General features: G+C 29.6%; 2 protein-coding genes across 2 annotated transcripts; both read right to left on the reverse strand.

Moving 5' to 3' along the window:
- Window positions 1-3,935, reverse strand: LOC109809216 (Protein phosphatase 2C family protein). The gene is made up of 4 exons (XM_020372464.3): window positions 3,245-3,935; window positions 2,099-2,469; window positions 1,084-1,320; window positions 1-474 (listed from the first exon to the last, which is right to left on the reverse strand). Exons 1-4 carry the CDS (start codon window positions 3,552-3,554, stop codon window positions 262-264), a joined length of 1,131 nt encoding a protein of 376 aa, XP_020228053.1. The 5' UTR covers window positions 3,555-3,935; the 3' UTR covers window positions 1-261.
- An 11,655-nt stretch (window positions 3,936-15,590) lies between these two features.
- On the reverse strand, window positions 15,591-17,387 carry LOC109807566 (peroxidase superfamily protein). Its single transcript, XM_020370111.3, has 4 exons — window positions 17,127-17,387; window positions 16,856-17,047; window positions 16,356-16,521; window positions 15,591-16,237 (listed from the first exon to the last, which is right to left on the reverse strand). The coding sequence occupies exons 1-4, from the start codon at window positions 17,370-17,372 to the stop codon at window positions 15,843-15,845; spliced, it is 999 nt and encodes a 332-aa protein (XP_020225700.1). The 5' UTR covers window positions 17,373-17,387; the 3' UTR covers window positions 15,591-15,842.
- Window positions 17,388-18,375: the final 988 nt, after the last annotated feature.

Raw genomic sequence — 18,375 nt, forward strand, 5'->3', positions numbered from 1 at the left:
TGATCAGCAAAATAAATAAATAAATAAATAAAATCCAGTCTTTCGGGTAAAACTATAAAGTTAGAAAAGGGAACAAGATATTTGATATTTTTATTTTTTCCTCTTCATGAATAAATTTCTAATTTGTTATAACTTAATAAATTCTCGTGCCTGATGTCTGTACCGGAAGCCGAATGTGGCACAGAATGGCATATTGTAGCAAGGCAGGTCCTGCGAATGGCTTATCTTCAAAAACTTGCTTACTATCATCAATCATAAAAGTCAGTGATCGAGTGCGCTTCGAAGTGAAAGTGGAGGGTCTAGCAGTGTGCCTCTGGAAATAAGGTCGTGATTCAAGAATATAACAATAACAGATATATCATCATGAAAATGCCGTCGAACCTTCTTGTCAATCTTGCGCAGGTCTGAATATCGCATTTCTCGTTTTCTTGCTGCTTCGTGGAGGGCAGCCTTGATAAGTCTCTTCGCACTACCCTGCAGTAGCAAGAACAACCAGTTCAATAAAACAAAACCATCGCTGTAGTTCTTCTTATGGATAAGTTCATTCAAACAAAGTCCAAGTATTACGCCTTACGAGGCAAAATTAGCATAAATATTCAAAATCATAACAGGTTACAAAAAGAATAACTTCCTCAAAGGTAAGAATGTAGCAATCAAACTCATCATAGGAATTGTATTAATGAATAAATTACCATATTAAAGGCTACACTGATGATCAAAAGGAACAAAAACAAATAGATATCTGGCAACTTCTTGATAAAGGAACAAACATAACTTGTAAAGTTTATGACTTCAGCAGAAGCACAGACACTACTTACTCCATTCACAAATCATACACTTTACAAACTATCAAATCAACCACAAGCAGTAATGGAATTTTCAAACCTTCTGTGCTGACCAACATTTAAACCACTTAACAAATATTCTAGGTCCTCCACCATATTAATGCAAGAAAACTGGACCAGCCCTCAGCCAATTCCCCCCCCCCCCCCACCTCAAACACAAAAAGAGCCAATCATTTTATGGCCATACGAGGAAAAATAAAACGGGTAACGATACAAACATAGGAAAAAAGAATCTTACTGCATGAGGATTGCTGTTTACGATATCCACAGCCTTTTCATTACTCAGGTGCTCCCATAAACCATCTGATGCAAATATAAGGAAGGAATCATTTGGTTGGAGAGCATGAGAAATTATAGTGGGACTAGCACTCAAGATAGGCATGTTCATAGGTTCAGGAAGTCTGAATTTTGCATTAAGTGGTTCCCGGTTAAATTGTGCATGTTTCAAATATACATCACCTATGGATCTAGAAACCTGCACCAAATACAATCAAGGAAGTATTAATGTGATGTTCTCGTAAATTTGGAGCGGAAGTAAAACAATAATTATAGCATAACCATGGGAGAACTTGTGAACCATTCATTAACAAAATATATGACTTCAACTTTAGTATAAGATGTGTGGAGAATTGAGGGCTACTTTGTATAAACTTCTCTAGAAACATCTATGGGAGAAAAACATACGAAGAAAAATTGACATACACTTCTCCATGAATTAAAATTAGTTTATGCACAAGTTAAAATTAAAATTTTGGAGAAACTAACAAGAGAGAACTTCAACAAATTAGTTGATGCATAAGCTAATTTTTACTTATGGAAAAACTTATTTCATTTTTCCTTTCTATAAGTGTTTATGGAGAAGTTTACTCAGACCCTAAATTGGAAAGCATATATTACAGCATGCATACATATGACGCAATAGAAAATGTACAAGAAACAACTTAAATATATGACTTTGGCTTTACATGTCTTGGGTCTGTTCTGTTGACATATAAATGGATTCAGAAATCATAGACCATGAGTCGCATTAAATTTTAACAGATAGAAGAATGCCCCCTTTCAGAACAGAGTTTAAGTAGATTCCAACACCTCAGTATTAAATAATATATTCATCTCTTCCACATAGCATTTCCAAGAATGGAAGACAATAGAGAATATAATGGACAAATAAATGTTTGGCCACGTTCCTGCAAGCACTGCTTTTCATATGCGGGAGATAAATGTTTCTGAGAGGTCACAAGTATATAAATTACCTGAATAATGCCTTTTACTCTCCACACTCCATGTTTGAGGACAACAATTTGGGGATCATGAGGGTGTAATTCTCTGAGCTCCTGTCTAACAGCCTCAAGATTTGCATTGTGCTCCGTAGACAGCTGAATTGCAGCCATACCTCCAGTGTTGCCTACTCTCTTACCCAATACAACGCGAGAATCACCCGCATTTGCCACAAAGAGTGTCTGCTGAAATATCACTCCAACCAGACAACAGGTCCCAGCACTTGCAATTTGAGGTCGAGCATTCCACAAACTTGACACAAGGGCAGTGTACCCCTCTTCCGTTTGGCGAAACGCCCTTTCAATTGTCTCAGTCGTCACAACCCCGCCTGACTCAGCCAATATTGCTGCACAGACAAGAAATCTAAGACAGCTAGCACAAGAAGCGCCCCTTTAACAAACAGAAAAAGACAACGAGGAACAATCCCCCAACACTCATACCCCATGAAGAAACCAAAATTGAAGATGGAATGCTCCACCAAAAAACAACGAGCCTTCAACACAAAAGTCCACAGTCCAAAACACTTTATTAATTACAACATAATGTGCCAAGGAATCTCAAATCCTCCCCATTAGAGGAAAGCCAATAAAAAGTTACACACAATTCACCTATTAAAATCGATTCATAATTAAAAACCACAACATGGAAAACAAACCAATGTTTAAATCCCCACTCGAAGAGATGTCATATTTAGTGACTTATACAAGATTGCCTCCGCAAGACGAAAGGAACCAGAAAAAAAAAAAAAAAAAAAAAAAAAAAAGAGGAAAAAACAAAAACGAAATTGTACAAACTGTGAGGAGCAGTATCTACCAATTGCCCTGGCATGTTCAACTGTACTGAAAGTCTGAGACTCAAAAGACCAATTAATATAAATAAATAAACAAACAGTAGTTCGAGAAAAAGGTTCACGAAAAGCGAATTGATGAAAGGCACTGATAACAGTTACTACTGCTGCTACTCGTGATTCACGAGTGTGAGTAAACTACGAAGCTAAAAGCGTGGCCGCAATAAATTAAATCCACAACAAGCGGTGAAGATAAATAAAGCAGCGAAAGCATGTATGTGTGTGTGTGTGTGTGTGTATAGAGAGAGAAAGTGAGGGGTTGGGAATGAAGAACCTTGAAAATGGCGAAACAAGTGATCGCAAACGTAGCGGGAGGCGTCGGGGCCTCCGTGACCGTCGTAAATGCCGATGAAGGTGCCGAGAGGACCAGACTCGATCTGGCTCTGGTCTTCGAGGACCTGGTTGGCCTGAACGACGGCCATGGAGAAATCGCCGGAGGCATATTTTCCGACGTCGCGGAACCAGAGCAAGCCGTCCTTGGCGCCGAAGCTGCTTCCGATGACTCCGATAGAGTCGATTCGATCAGCATCGCGGCCAAAGGGCTTCCAACACAGCGAGAAAAGATTCATGAATGCCAGGAGCATACCACATCTCTCGGAAACCCTAACCCTAACGCCCACGACGCCGGAACCGCTCCGATCCTGCGAATCTGAGTGGGAGAGAGGGGAGAGAGAGACGGTTATGAAGGGAGGGGGAAGGAAAAAGAAGGGCGCAGGGTATGGGAAGGGGCGCACGTTAGCGAGAGGTGGTGGCGGGGTGTGTTCGGTGGTAGAGGAACATGGACGGGCTAATTCTCTTGTGGGGAGAGGATGGTGTGGGGAAGACTCTGTTTGCTGATGTTGTTTTCAATGCTTTTCCCTTTTCAAATTATTCACAAACACCTTCTTCACTTTCCTCTCCAGGGGACAATTTTCTTTTCTCTCACCATTTCTTCCATTTTATTTCCTTTCGCCTTAATATTTTAAAACCCTTTTAATTTACTTCTTTTTTTTCATTCTCCTCCTTCTTTTTTTTTAATCATCCTTCTTCTTCTTATAGTATTACTTTTTTAAATTGTAAAAAAAAATTGTCAGGTGTCAAAAAAAATATCACCTTTAAACTCAAAAATGTTTTTTCAATAAATAGTTTTTAGTTTTTTTTTATGTTAATAATTATATATAAATAACGTAAAATAATTTTATAATATCAATTAAGGTATCATAGTTGATATAACTTTTTATTTATGTATTTATTATAAAAACCAATAATTTATATTAAATAATTTGTCACTGGGTAAAAATGTAAATTAATTTAGACTATCACTGGATTTTTTTATTTATTTATGCATGTACTTAAAGATAATTTCGTAATAATTTTACAGTTTTATAAAGATAATAATGACAATATACATTATGTGTAAATAAATTTAAAATATTTAGTACTTATTGAGACCATAAAAATACTTGAACTTTGTTTTTTTTTTTTGTTCTTTCTTCCTTGTACTTATATATATTTTTGGCCTTTCCAATTTATTTATTTATTTTATTGGGGTTTATTTTGCCTACAAGAAAAGGCACTTCTGCCTTTTTTTTCAGCGTTAATAACTGTTGGTGAATAGAGAATGGAAGAGCAGCATCCTCATCCATGTATTGAATTAATTTAGAAAAGGTGGAAACATACAAAGTACTGTAGTATTTAACTTTCATCATTAAGTTTTGCTTGGCTAAAATGATAGTACCAGTAAATGAATTCATTTATTTAGGTTAATGTGTCCTTTACCGTCAATTACAAAAGTTGCAGTATCTTCTATTTGTCACCTTTTTTCTAACTTTTTGTGGGAAAAAAAAAAACTTTATAATGAAATATCTTAAGTACTATGTATCCCTTTAATTTTTTAATATAATATATATTGATAGAAAATAAATAATTTTTTATTAAAATTTATGATGAAAATGTATTAATTAAATTTCTTTAATTTTAATTTATGTCTATTAATGAGATGTATTGGTGATTGTCTTTTTTTTTTTAAGCAAAATTGAATTAAATAAGAGGGAATACAAGGGGTACTTCAACCCATGTACACAATATAACCAAAGTAAGTAGTGGATCTCTGACATCAAGAGATATTTAAAGAAAATAACATAATAAATACATACCTCCTAAAACCAATTTGCAATCATCATATAATAAAAAACCTTACACCAATAGGTGGAACAACCAAACTAGCAATCCAAAAAAAGACTATCAACTACAAAGTGAAACCAATCACCATTTTCAAAAGCATTGCTGCAACTTAGTTAGAATTACACAGTCAGATAGCAATAATCACCATCAAATATCACAATAAAAATTAAGGCATACGAAAGGTGACTCAGCCCAAGAAGAAAATGAGTATGAAAAATAATTATCTCTCGCTTTTAACTATTTTCAAGTGCGCAGTTTTACCATTTCAAGCATATCTAAAGTAGATAGCACCTTGTCAGGAAAAATAAGAACATTTCTTGCTAGTCAAATACTCCAAATTACAGTCAACCAGATCACATGTCATATATACCTCATTTTAGAAGGACAAAGAGGCAACTCAAGAAATTGATCAAAATGAGCAATAAAACTATTGGACAACACAAAAGTGAAACCACACCATTCCAAGAAAAACAGCCAAACATGATATGTAAAAGAGCACTCAAAGAATAGGTGTGAAGAAGTCTTCATCCTATATTGACACCTACTTGGTGATTGTCTTATGCATGATGAAGCTTTCAGAAATTTAGAACTGACTAAAATTCAAATTTTTTTGAAGTGATTTGCTTTCTATTACGAAATATATGCTTACCTAATTAGTTACCTTACCCCTTCTATGGCAATTGGCAAAAAATTTCAATGACATAATTTTAATGTATGGCCTTGGAAATAAATTTATCAAAGGCTCTACATCGATCACAGGAAGTAAGAAGTTCAGTCATAACTGAGAATATGCCTCACACTAGAAAGCTAGTATAGTGTGATAAATTGACTTTTGTTATTTTTAATTTAAAACTTGTGTTAGCCATAAGTGACGATATTATCAGTTACCGGCGCGAAGTCAAAATCTAAAGTCCTCTCTTTTAGAGTGCTAATTGCTAAATACCTCATTCTAATTCCTAATCTAATATTTAAGTGATAAAAACACTTTTCCCAAGCTCATAATGGTTAGTTAGGTATTAAAAAAACAACGTTAAAAGTGTCTTTTTCGTCAATTTTTAGTACAGCTAATTTAGAAAAATCTTGTTTTTTTTACACCATAGAAAATCCTTGTTAAGAATTTGAATGAATAGAAAAAATATCAACATTCTAGCTCAATTATACGAGAAACCAATCTACAAAGTATTTGCCGAATTAGTTATTTTTTCACTGATAAGAAATGAACTGTCCATAAATTTTTAAACTAAAATCTTTAATTAGGCTAAGAAGAAAGTGATTGATTGCATCAGTAAATTATAGCCTACGTTTTCTCTATTAATTGAAATTAGACTTTTTTTCTAACTTATTTTTACTTTAAATTATTATAATAAAAAGTTCAATACAATTAATCTAGGTTACATCTAAATATCTTTAAGAAAGCATGGCAATTATTTTTTAACTAATAGAATCGAACACAAATTACAAGGGACTTTATAACATTAAAACTCATATACTCATATACTATGTTCGACCAATTGAGTAGAAATGATAAAAGAGGTTACAAGTTAAATTGTTTATCCACAAAAAATTGATAGGCCGAATTAGGTATTCGAATAATAATGTATATTTTTACTTATTTTATTAATTGTATGATTTATATGATTAATTGTTATTTTGCTTGTTATTTCTTTTATTTTTAAAGCTCGAGAGTTAAGGGACTCTTGAGAGTTAAGTTGTTTATGAGTTAGTTTTCGTTAGAGTTAAAACAAAGGTATATAAGATTCTTCTTAAGACTTGAACATTATAAATTCATGTTTTAAGAAAAACTACAGATAAACTAGAGAGAAAGTCTTTGGAGCTAGAGAAATCTTTTGTTCCCTCAATCCTCTGATTCTTCCCAAACTCTTCTTACAATTGATCAAAGTTGGTAGATTAGTGATTCAAAGCTTGTTGAGTTGAGAATACCAAGACAGAACCGTGCATATATCGCTTCCTTCTTCCTTTTCTCTTTTCTTCTCTTTTGAGCAACTATAAGTAAGGGAAGTTTTGTGTTTGATTATTGATGAATTGTGGTGCTTAATGGTTACTTATATTCATCACTGGTTGTTTGAGTGGATTCTTGTTGAAATGTTGAGTTACCTGAGTTGGGTTTATGAAAGGTGTCTTAATGTGGAGTATGGTGATCTTGAAGTTTAATGAGTGCATGTTGTTTACGATGATGAAAATGAGTTCTATATGTTGCATATTGTTTTGCATGTTGGGATTTTACTAAGGTTGATTAAGCCAAATGAAGGTTCTACCAAGTGTAGACTTCTTCACCACGTCAGACATGTCTTCATGACACAAATGCGACTCAAATCAAGTGTTCTTAACTTCGATGACGCCAGACGTAGGATTAGTGGTATTAGACTTAGGGAGAGAGAACTATCTTTTACTTAGTCACACGAAACGTGAGTTGAAAGGTGTTGAGCGTGAGGAAAGGGAATCGTCCCTATTTGAATTGGCACTAAACATCAATGGAGTGATGTTGAGTGTGAGTCAAGCAGAGACTCTACCTAAAATGAGATTGAACGTGAATTTTGCTAATGTTAAGTGTGAAAAACTAAGAGACTCTCAGCTTACCCACACTAGATGCAAGTAGATTGGTATCGAACATGGGTAAAACAAAAAAAACTCCTTATCTTAATAGTGTTGGGCACGCAGAGAATGACATCGAGCATGAGTTGTTTGATGAAATGCGATGTTGAGAGTTGATTAATATTTATAGAATGATGATTCAATAATATGATGAATGTCGTATGATGATAACTCATTATGCATTGAGTGGAGATAATGTATGATGATGTTTTTGTTGTCAAGATGTAAGTTGATACACTACAAGAAAAAGTCAAATTTCCGACGGAATTTCCCACGGATTTTTACATGAAGGAATTTCCGACGGAATTTCCGACGGATTTATATCCGTGGGAAATTTCCGACGGAATTTCCCATGGATTTATATCCGTCTGAAATTTCCGACGGAATTTTCGACGGATTTAAATCCGTCTAAAATTTTTGATGAAGTTTCCCACGGATTAAAATCCATCTGAAATTTCTGGCAGAGTTTCCCACGTCTGAAATTATTAAATAAAATTTAAGCCAATTATTTTTCAAATTCAACCAATCCTAATCGCATCAATACACACAACAATGCACTATATAATGTTTTCATTATTATATGGGTGTTTTCAAAATATAAATAAGATAAATATAAATCAAAGTGTGTGAGGTATGACTTATATTACCTATATATAATTATATGTTTAGGTTATTATAAATTATAAACTAATTAGCGTAAATGTGTTTTTTGTTACTTATCTTGAAAAATACCAACACATGATGTTCAAATTTAAGAATAACACACATCTTTTCTTTAATTTTTAAAAATCACTCATCTCTTTAAAAATAACGTTATTAATTAAATAAGGGAGAAAAAGTTAAATTATGTTCTGCAAATCATATATATGTATCTATCATTTATTTCTAAATTACATCCAATACTATGTCATTTTGATGAAAACTTTCATTGATCTTCAATTTTGAAAATAAGATTTTTTTCAATTCATTTTTAAAATTATTACTTAAATTTAATATATTTTTTTAAATCACAGTGTGCATGATATTTAAAATAAATTTCAAAAAAGTTGAAATAATGAAATAAGAGATCAAATCTCATTTAATTATTGATATTTGTATTAATAAATTATTTTCTCTTAATAGTATATAAACAGTATTATCTTATATAAGTAGTTGTATGTGCCTCTTAAATAAATAAATAAGAAAATTAATACTCACTTAAAAATTTGAGAAGAGATATATGTATGACGTTATTGAGAAAAACTTCAAGTAGTGGTTAATGAAATTTTTTCTAGATTAAATCTTCTTTATTTAAAACTTAAAACATTAAAGTTAAAATAATTACACTAAATAATTATTTTTGTTCCTAATAACTGATTGATTTAAAAATCTCTTTAAGTTGTAGTAATTTCTTAAATTTACATTTTATTGATTTCTGAATTTTATATTTAAGTAAATCAGTAAAATATAAAGTAACGAGTATAAATATGAGTATTTAAAACTTCAATGAATCTATATATAGAAAGTAGAGATAAAGACAGAGAAAATGAATAGAAGAAAAATAGTTAAATATATAATTGTTTGATTATCTATAGTAATAGATAAAGGGTAATATACGTCATCTTGTAACTGATTTTGTCTAATTTTATTTGTAATAATATGATTATATATTTAAATAGTTTAATTTTAATAATTTTTTAAGTATATTTTTGTCTTTCACTTAAAATATTTGAATTTCTATATTTTAATTTGAATTATTTTTTAAGTATATTTTTGTCTTTTTGTCTTAAATTTTTGAATTTCTATATTTTAATTTTTAATAATTTATATTTCTATTATTTATTAATTCTTTTCATTTTAAATATTTTATATTAATAAAATTTTATAATTTTAATCTCTCTAATTTTATCTTACTTTTTATTTTATAAATATAATTTAGATTATTCATTTTATAATTAAATTAAATTTTTTAAATTTTTTATGAGTTTACATTCTAAAGAATGTATTGAAATTCCTCAATATTTGATTATTAGATAGCAACAATATAGATATTATGATTATTAGATATTATGTTATAATTCTACTACTGATCGTACTATATGTTATTTTTAAATTTGAACTCCTAAACTTTATTTGTTATGTATGATATTTTATTTTGTATGAATGAATTTGTTTTGATTTACATAATTATGATTGATTTAATATCTTTAAATAGGATAATTATTTAATAAAGTTTTGAATTTAAAAAAAAATAATTTTTCACAGAATTTCCCACGGATTTCCCACGGATTTATCCGTGGGTAATTTCCCACGGACTAATCCGTGGGAAATTACCCACGGATTAGTCCGTGGGAAATTCTGTGAAAAATTATTTTTTTTAAAATTCAAAATTGAGGAGTTTCAATACATTCTTAGAATGTAAACTCATAAAAAATTTAAAAAAATTAATTTAATTATAAAATGAATAATCTAAATTATATTTATAAAATAAAAAGTAAGATAAAATTAGAGAGATTAAAATTATAAAATTTTAATAATGTTATAAAACATTAAAAAAGAAAAGAATTAATAAATAATAGAAATAAAAAATTATTTAAATTACAATATAGAAATTCAAAAATTTAAGACAAAAAGACAAAAATATACTTAAAAAATAATTCAAATTAAAATATGGAAATTCAAATATTTTAAGTGAAAAGACAAAAATATACTTAAAAAATTACTAAAATTAAATTATTTAAATATATAATCATATTATTACAAATAAAATTAGAATATATAAAATAAAAATCAGTTAAGGGTATGATTATCTATTATTTTTTAGACAAAATCAGTTACAAGATGACGTATAACTTTATATTAAATGTTAATTTTGTAAATTCAACCGTTAAATTAAAAATATTTTAGTCTTAAATCATATATACAAAATTTTATATTAATCAAAGATGATTTCTTATAAAACAAAATTAAATCTGTTGAAAAATTTATATTTTCGATGAGAAAATTTTTTGTAGGAAAAACTATATTATTGATGAAATATTTCAGACAAATTTATATTTGTCGAAAATGTAAGAACTGGTTTTAAATTTGATATGAAAATATTAAGATATTATTAGATAAGATTTTAAGTTAGTATTTTATTAATAGTTGATAATTAAAAAATAAAACAAGGATAAATACATTTTTTGAATTTTATATGTTTGATTTAAGATAACTTATAAAATAACTCTTTGGTAAAGTTATTCCGCTCAGTAACTCATGGCGTGTGTTGAAATTTATCGATCTAATTAATTGTTAAATTAAAAGTTACTAAATTTTACTAATAATTAATATAAAAAATTAATTAGTTTTGGAATAAATTATTTGTGAATTAACAATATAATTGAAACATTAATTATTTTAAATTATTTAACTAAAATCTTATTGAAAATTTACTATATGATCTTAATATTTTTGTATAATTAATATCTGGTTTTACTATATGATCTTAATATTTTTGTATAACTAATATCTGATTTTAAATTTGATATGAGAATATTATATATAATTAGATAAGATTTTAAGTTAGTATTTTATTAATAGTTGATAATTAGAAAAAAAAAACAACAAGGATAAATACATTTTTTGAATTTTATATGTTTGATTTAAGGTAACTAAATATATTAAATTAATTAATAATTTTTTTAAAATATTAAAATTTAATTTATAAGTATGTATTAAATAAATATTTATGATTTTTTAAATTATATTATCATTATAAATTATAAAATAAAATAATTTAAATTATAATTTTAAATAAAAATAAGTAGACGTTAATTATAAAAGTAAGTACATATAAATAAATAATAATTAAATATATTATTATTATTAATTATTATTATTTGTAATATAAAATTATTATATATTATTATTATAGTACAAATATGAGATTGTATATTTGAGAATGACTTAAATGAATTAATTTGTACAAGTTATACTGACAACACACATATACATTTCGGTAGCTTACTCATAAGAACTTCACAGTTAAGCGTGCTTGACCTGGAGTAGTACAGGGATGGGTGACCTTCTGGGAAGTTTCCCAGAAATTGCACAAGTAAGGATAAAACACACTAAACAATGAAATATCGTGAAATAGAACCCTTGAGAACCCAAATATAAGGGTTGTTACATTAATAAATTTATTAAAATTAAAAAAAATTATAATTTTTGGGTAATTTCCCACGGATAAATCCGTGGGAAAATCCGTGGGAAAGTTACCCACGGATTAAAATCCGTGGGAAAATTTCAGACGACCAATTTACCGACGGATTAGTGTCCGTCGGTAATCCGTCGGAAATGCCTCATTACCCACGGATTTTGGGCATTTCCCACGGATTTTTGCCGTCTGAAATACCGAATTTTCTTGTAGTGATAATTGATTTAACTGCAAAGTTGTGTGATGTTATTAGTTAAACTACTAGATATATGGTGAAGATACATGTCTTTTTTAATTATTGCATATTAACACATCTTTATTATTATTAAATAAACTTCATGCGTGTCTTATTAAATACAATAAATTAAATTAATGTTTATTGAACCGTATAAAATTCACTCAACAATAAACGTGTTAAAAAAAATTTCTTTCATTTTATACCCTAAGTATATAGGTTGAAGGGGTTAAAAAAGTAAAGATTTTGTTAAGAAAGAGAATTCATCAAATTGGTTATACAAGAATTATTTATTATTATATTGAAAACCTTTTATCTTTTGAGTGAGTGTAAATACAAGGGGCAAAAAGCCCAACTAGAAACCCTAAAAAAATATAACAACAACTGAGTAACCTAGCTAACACCTTTAAGCACATAAAATAAATCATTAAAAAACACAATTAATATTTGAAATTTAATCATTACATAATATCTTAGGTTCAAGTTTTATAAATTAAAAAAAAGCATGATTGAAAAAAAGTCTCACTAAAAATGATTAGATAAAATTTTCACAAAAATTATTGATCAATAATAAATACTCTATACTAGTATTATGTTTATCCAAAGTAGATTATAATGCCAATTCACCAAAAGTTTGTAAAAAATACATATTTATTTGTTACACATTTTAAAACCAAATTTACTTGAATTAATATATTTAGTTTTCATCTATCAATACTCCTATTTTTTTTTCTTGGTATAACTAGAAGATATAACTATTTCTTATTGAACAACCCATTATAAAAATAAAGTGTACTTTTAATTGCAACTTTATATCCAAACATAAAATCGAATTTTGATATTTAGTTAAATGATAGAAATTATTTTTATCGACAATTTTCAATAACACTTCTTCGATCTAAATTAAGAATGATGATGTAAACCTGAATAAGCTAACCTCCATTAGACTCAGAACTCCGGTCCAAGAAATATGTATGGCCATATTTATGGGGATTTGATTGCATGCTGTACTATAAATGTTAGAACAGAAGGTAAATGCTTGTGAAACGTAGGCCTAATATGCATTGGTTAAAAGATGAAAAAGTTCTTCACGTACAGGAGCTGGTTTTGTAGGGTGGTATGGTTCCTATAGGCGGTTTATATATACGAATGGAAGGTTTGATTCTAACTATAGCTAACTGAATTTTGAGACATGATAGCATCCATGTTAATGTTGTGGAGAGAAGCAATGGAACATTTGATGCCAAGTCCCCCACTTGTTACGCATTCACCACTTGGGTTGGTTGCCTGATCATGTTCAGTGGCCATAGAGTATTATTACACGCAATTAATTATACACACAAAACACACCCACACGTACATGTTCCAACTATATAAATATACTAGCTATAAAGCTTAGAGTAGTATGCTTAGAATATATATAGTTACTAATTGTCCTTTTTAACCATTTTTGCTCGATATTGTAAAAAGCTAACAAGGGTGAAAATCAAAAGGAATAATTCATCTAATTAATTAAATGCATTTTGATTTTGAAAATGGGTTATAAACACTCCCTGTTACCCTACAATGACATCCTTTAATTATATTCCTTATATATTATACTAGTGGACATTACATTAATTCCCTTAATTACTTTTTTAAGAAAACCACATTATGACCTTAATTCTACAAGGGAGGTTCAGCTGTAAACATTAAAAAAAAAAATGTATCCATGCAATTTCATGAAATTAAATTTTTTTATATATAGGATTGTATAGCACAATAATTTATAGGCAATTTTGAATATATTAGTAAAGAATAATTTTAACCACTTAATTATAAGTTAATTTTTTCACACACTGTAAATGTAAATTATTTTACACTGTAAATCAATCAAAAATCATTTCAAGTATGGCTTTTAAAATATTATAAAAATCAATATATATATATATATATATATATATATATATATATATATATCATATAGGACAATATACGAGTGAATGTAAAACAATCTTTAAATTATCAGATTTTTATTGAGTTCTATACTTATATATGGAAGAAAAAGATTAAAACAATTTGAAATTAAAATTTTATATTTTAATCTTAATCAATTTAAGTGAAATTTAATAATTAATATTTATTCCTTTTTATTCTTATATATAAAAATACTCCTTTCAAGAAAAAGGATTCTCATATAATCCTTAGACGATTCAATATTATTTTGGTGTATAAAGAGAGCAACAAAATTTAAAAACTTTGCACAAACGACTCAAATTCTTCGCTCTTAAGCTAACCGTAGTGGGTTAGCAATTCAATATTCTAATTGTTTAGGCTTTTGTTTACCGCTAATGTTTTAGACTCCGTTTTTAAGGGGTTCCTTAGGAAACTAATAATGTCTTTATCTATGTGATTTTTATTAATAAAAATGGGATTAAGGTCAATTTTTAGGAATATTCACTTGAAATTTGATCTTTTTTTCACAAATGAAACACGGTTAGTTTGTGCTTCATTTTTTTGGTATTTTACTATTAACTTGTCTGCTCTCATTATTTTTATTCCTGATTTCTACTTTAATTTGGGTAGATGGAGATCCAAATTAATTGAGGACGGTACTTGAATCCCACTGGGCTTGCCAAAGAATCTGGTGAGGCTTCCCCATGGACCTTAGCCTAGCATATTTTTCCCACTCTAGTAAATGAACCAATGGTTCCACCAATTTAACCAGCATCAACTAATTGTAGACCGAAACCATCCACTTTGAAAAGTTCAGCAAAACTATTGTTTTTTGACGACCCCAATAATAAAGGAAAATAAAAGTTTGTTGGGCCTTTGAGCCCCCCTCTTGTACCAAAAAAAAAAAGGAAAAAAAAAAGGTTCAACAATGTTGAAAAACCTAAGGGAACTCTTCTATCAATTTGTTTAAATATAAAACTTATCAGAGTTGACGCTAGTTTAACCTACAAATCAAGTGGGTTAAGATTAATTAAAATATTTGTCTAATTAAACACATGCCTTTTCGGCCTTGTTTGTTTAACTCGCAGGAATAATGAGTTTGGTACACGAATTAATAGGTCAGTCTTTTTTTTTTTTTTTTTTTTTTTTTACATCTATGACATAATTTATGTAGTATCTTAACATTTTAAAGATTATTATGCGTTTGAAAGAAATGATTTCTATTAACTAAATATTATTTTAATATTATGAACAATTCCCATATACTATGGCAAGCCTTACAATATAGGTTAGTGGTGAACTCTCATATACCATAGCAATTAGCAAACCTTACATTATAGGCCGGTCCACATATCAATTATAATGTTTAAATTTTATTTTTATTTTATAACTTATTGGTGTATTTAGATAGTTCTTACGTAGTATTGTTTGATTAGTATATATTGACCCTTTTTCTAGTAACGCGATATTTATTATTTGTTGATGAAAATAGTTAGATAAATTGAATTTTTTAATTTTTATGCTTCATTTAATGGGTTGAGCCTGAGGCGGCACTTACAGACGTGGAGCTCGACGAAGTAATGGCTTTCACCAAATACTTATAAAATTTAACTATGCTCGATTCAAGTAACCAATAGCGTAATAACATAGTTCTTCCTAATAACCGATTATGATGTGATCACCATATTGATTCTACACAGGGCAACATGATCTTGAGAACTAAAATTATTTTGACTTAAAAGGGTAAAATTAGTTAATAGTTCGGCAGTCCCTACGAATCTGGCCATTACTCTTTGGCGATCCCAAGCTTCCCATTTTCAGCATGGAAACCTTGAAGTCCTCGAAGAAAGCTAAGGGATTCTCGACGTAGGTTTCCACAATGTGTCGTGTCTGGTCATTGCCATTAACAAGAGCCTGGTCTGAAGGGAGCAACCCCTCCCCAGAGAGAAGATTAACGAAGTATTGATTATCAAACGTGGCAGGTGTAGCCAGGTCAAGATGTGCAACCGTGTTGCTACCATCGGGTCCCGAGCACAATTGTTGCAACGATGCCAGGAAATCTATGTTGCCACTTTCTGAGTCGCTGTTACTCTGTAAACGAGAGCTGAATGTTCTGCACCGGGCTTTTCCTATTGTGTGGGCACCTGAAAAATAGAGGGTGGCGGAAAACTGGTGTTATTGATTCTCCGTGATGGGAAAGAGAAGAATTACAATGGCACGGGGATAGGGATAGGGATAGGGATAAGGATATTGAATTATGACCTGAAAGGGCAACCATGTCTTTAAGTGTAAGGCCCACGTTCTCGAACTTGGCTAAGAGCACTTCAACAGTGGAGTTTGGGCCTGGGATGTTGTTATTTGCTGCGTCCTTGCTAGCACTCATACCATCTTTTCTTCCCATTTGCACCTCCCAAATTGGACCTCCAGACTGTAACAATGTATTTCAATATGCTTCATGATGTAGTAAGAATAATTCGGGAACAGAAATATAGTTTGTTTAACATAAGAGAGAATTGATTCCACCCCCACAGAATCATAGTGATACTATAGAAAAGTAGAAACAATTAATTGTTATTTTAAAAGTTGACTAATGAAACTGTTACAAACTAGAAATTATCAAGTAATTTAAGATTATTATATGTTTATAGTTTCGATCAATACTTAAATTACATGTCATTAAAGAAATTAGTCAGAGACCACTGATAAGTTTTATGTTCCAAACACACTAATAAAAAGGATCGAGGATGAGAGGAAGGACAAACCAGAAGAACTGAATCTCGAGCAGCAGTAGCCAATATGTCAGCACAGGAAACAGTCTGTGGACACACTACTTCTAGTTCGGATTTGATTTTGTCAATTACTTCGAATCCTCTGAGTGAATTCAAATTTGGAGCAGCAGTTTTCTCACCTACAAAGTCCTGTGTGTCATCTAGCAATACCGAAGCATCGCAACCCTGAAATGGCCACAAAATATTAATTAATGAGATTTTTAGAAAGTTTATAAAAGATAACATCATTTAAAGAATGTCTTGCATTGACAAAGCAATCATGGAAATGTAGCCTAAGCAGTGAGGCTGCCATTCTTGAATCTTCGGAAACTGCTTGCTCCACCCAAGAGAATATGATGGCCTCGGCTTCTGGGCAAGTGTATTGGTATATGTTACTCCCTAATGGACACCCACTATCATCACCATAGCCTTCGTTCAATGTGGTTCTTGCAAGGGATGGAGTGAGATTCAGTATCAGTGCTAGACACAACAGTACTAATTGGGTGCCCATATTGTGAATAATAATAAGGGAACGTTGCATTCTATATATAGGAGCTTAATGGCTTAGTGTTGGGAAAAGACAGGGTCAAGCTTGCATAAGAAGTGGTTAGTAGAGTAAGTAATGTATCACCTAATGCCATGTGCCTTTGTATTCAGTTTAGATTCTTTCCTCTGCTCCAGATATGAACTATGAAGTGGGACTGTGGGAGTAATGTTCAATTAATTACTAATGTTATTTTAATGTGTAAATTAGTAGAGAAAGTAACAATGTATAAACTTATTTTTATCGATCATTGATACTTTTTTTAAAAAAAAAAAACTTATTCTTTTGAAAAAATGTATAAATATTTTTCTATATTAATATTTGTTATCCTCTTTTAATTAGTTTATTATTTTATTTTATTAAATGAACTTATTTTTATTTTACCTAATTGATTTATATTTAATTACATTGACAAAAATTCAATTGATCATATATGTTTTATTTTTGTCAAAGAATTCTAAATTTTATAATCTTAAAAATTTATAGCTTTATTACTCTCTCATATGGTAGTATCTTTTTACTTAACCAATTTATTAAAATTTTCATTAGTAGATTAAATTTGAAAATTTTCACATTACTAATATCTTTGTGTAATTGATTAATAGTTAAATCATGGATAAATATAGTATATGGAAGTGAACTTTTTACATAAGAACACATTTATACTTGAATTACTAAAAAAGTACACTTTATTATTTTTTAATCTTTTTCTAGTTTATTGTTTTAATAATTCAGTATAGATGTAGATATTTTTTTTTCTTTATAGTGTCTTTGCACTCAACGAATATTATATAATTTTTAAACCAAATTTAACTTTTTTACCTAGTTAGTTTATATTTAATTACACGACCCAAATCAAAATGAATTCACATGTTTGACTTCTTTATGTAAAATTAAGTATGGATTACAATTTGCTTTAGTATTTTTATTATTTCTACTTCATTATTATACTAATTTTAATGTATTAAAT

Source organism: Cajanus cajan, chromosome 5, assembly GCF_000230855.2.
Source record: "Cajanus cajan strain Asha chromosome 5, NIPB_CcT2T_4, whole genome shotgun sequence".
Classification (NCBI taxonomy): Eukaryota; Viridiplantae; Streptophyta; class Magnoliopsida; order Fabales; family Fabaceae; genus Cajanus; species Cajanus cajan.

Coding starts and splice junctions, on each gene's coding strand:
- LOC109809216 (XM_020372464.3), bottom strand. CDS start 3,554: ATGCTCCTGGCATTCATGAATCTTTTCTCGCTGTGTTGGAAGCCCTTT. Junction 2,470..3,244: donor CTTGTTTCGCCATTTTCAAG/GTTCTTCATTCC, acceptor TTGTCTGTGCAG/CAATATTGGCTGAGTCAGGC. Junction 1,321..2,098: donor GAGTAAAAGGCATTATTCAG/GTAATTTATATA, acceptor TATTTGGTGCAG/GTTTCTAGATCCATAGGTGA.
- LOC109807566 (XM_020370111.3), bottom strand. CDS start 17,372: ATGGGCACCCAATTAGTACTGTTGTGTCTAGCACTGATACTGAATCTC. Junction 16,522..16,855: donor CTCGAGATTCAGTTCTTCTG/GTTTGTCCTTCC, acceptor ACATTGTTACAG/TCTGGAGGTCCAATTTGGGA. Junction 16,238..16,355: donor AGACATGGTTGCCCTTTCAG/GTCATAATTCAA, acceptor TCTATTTTTCAG/GTGCCCACACAATAGGAAAA.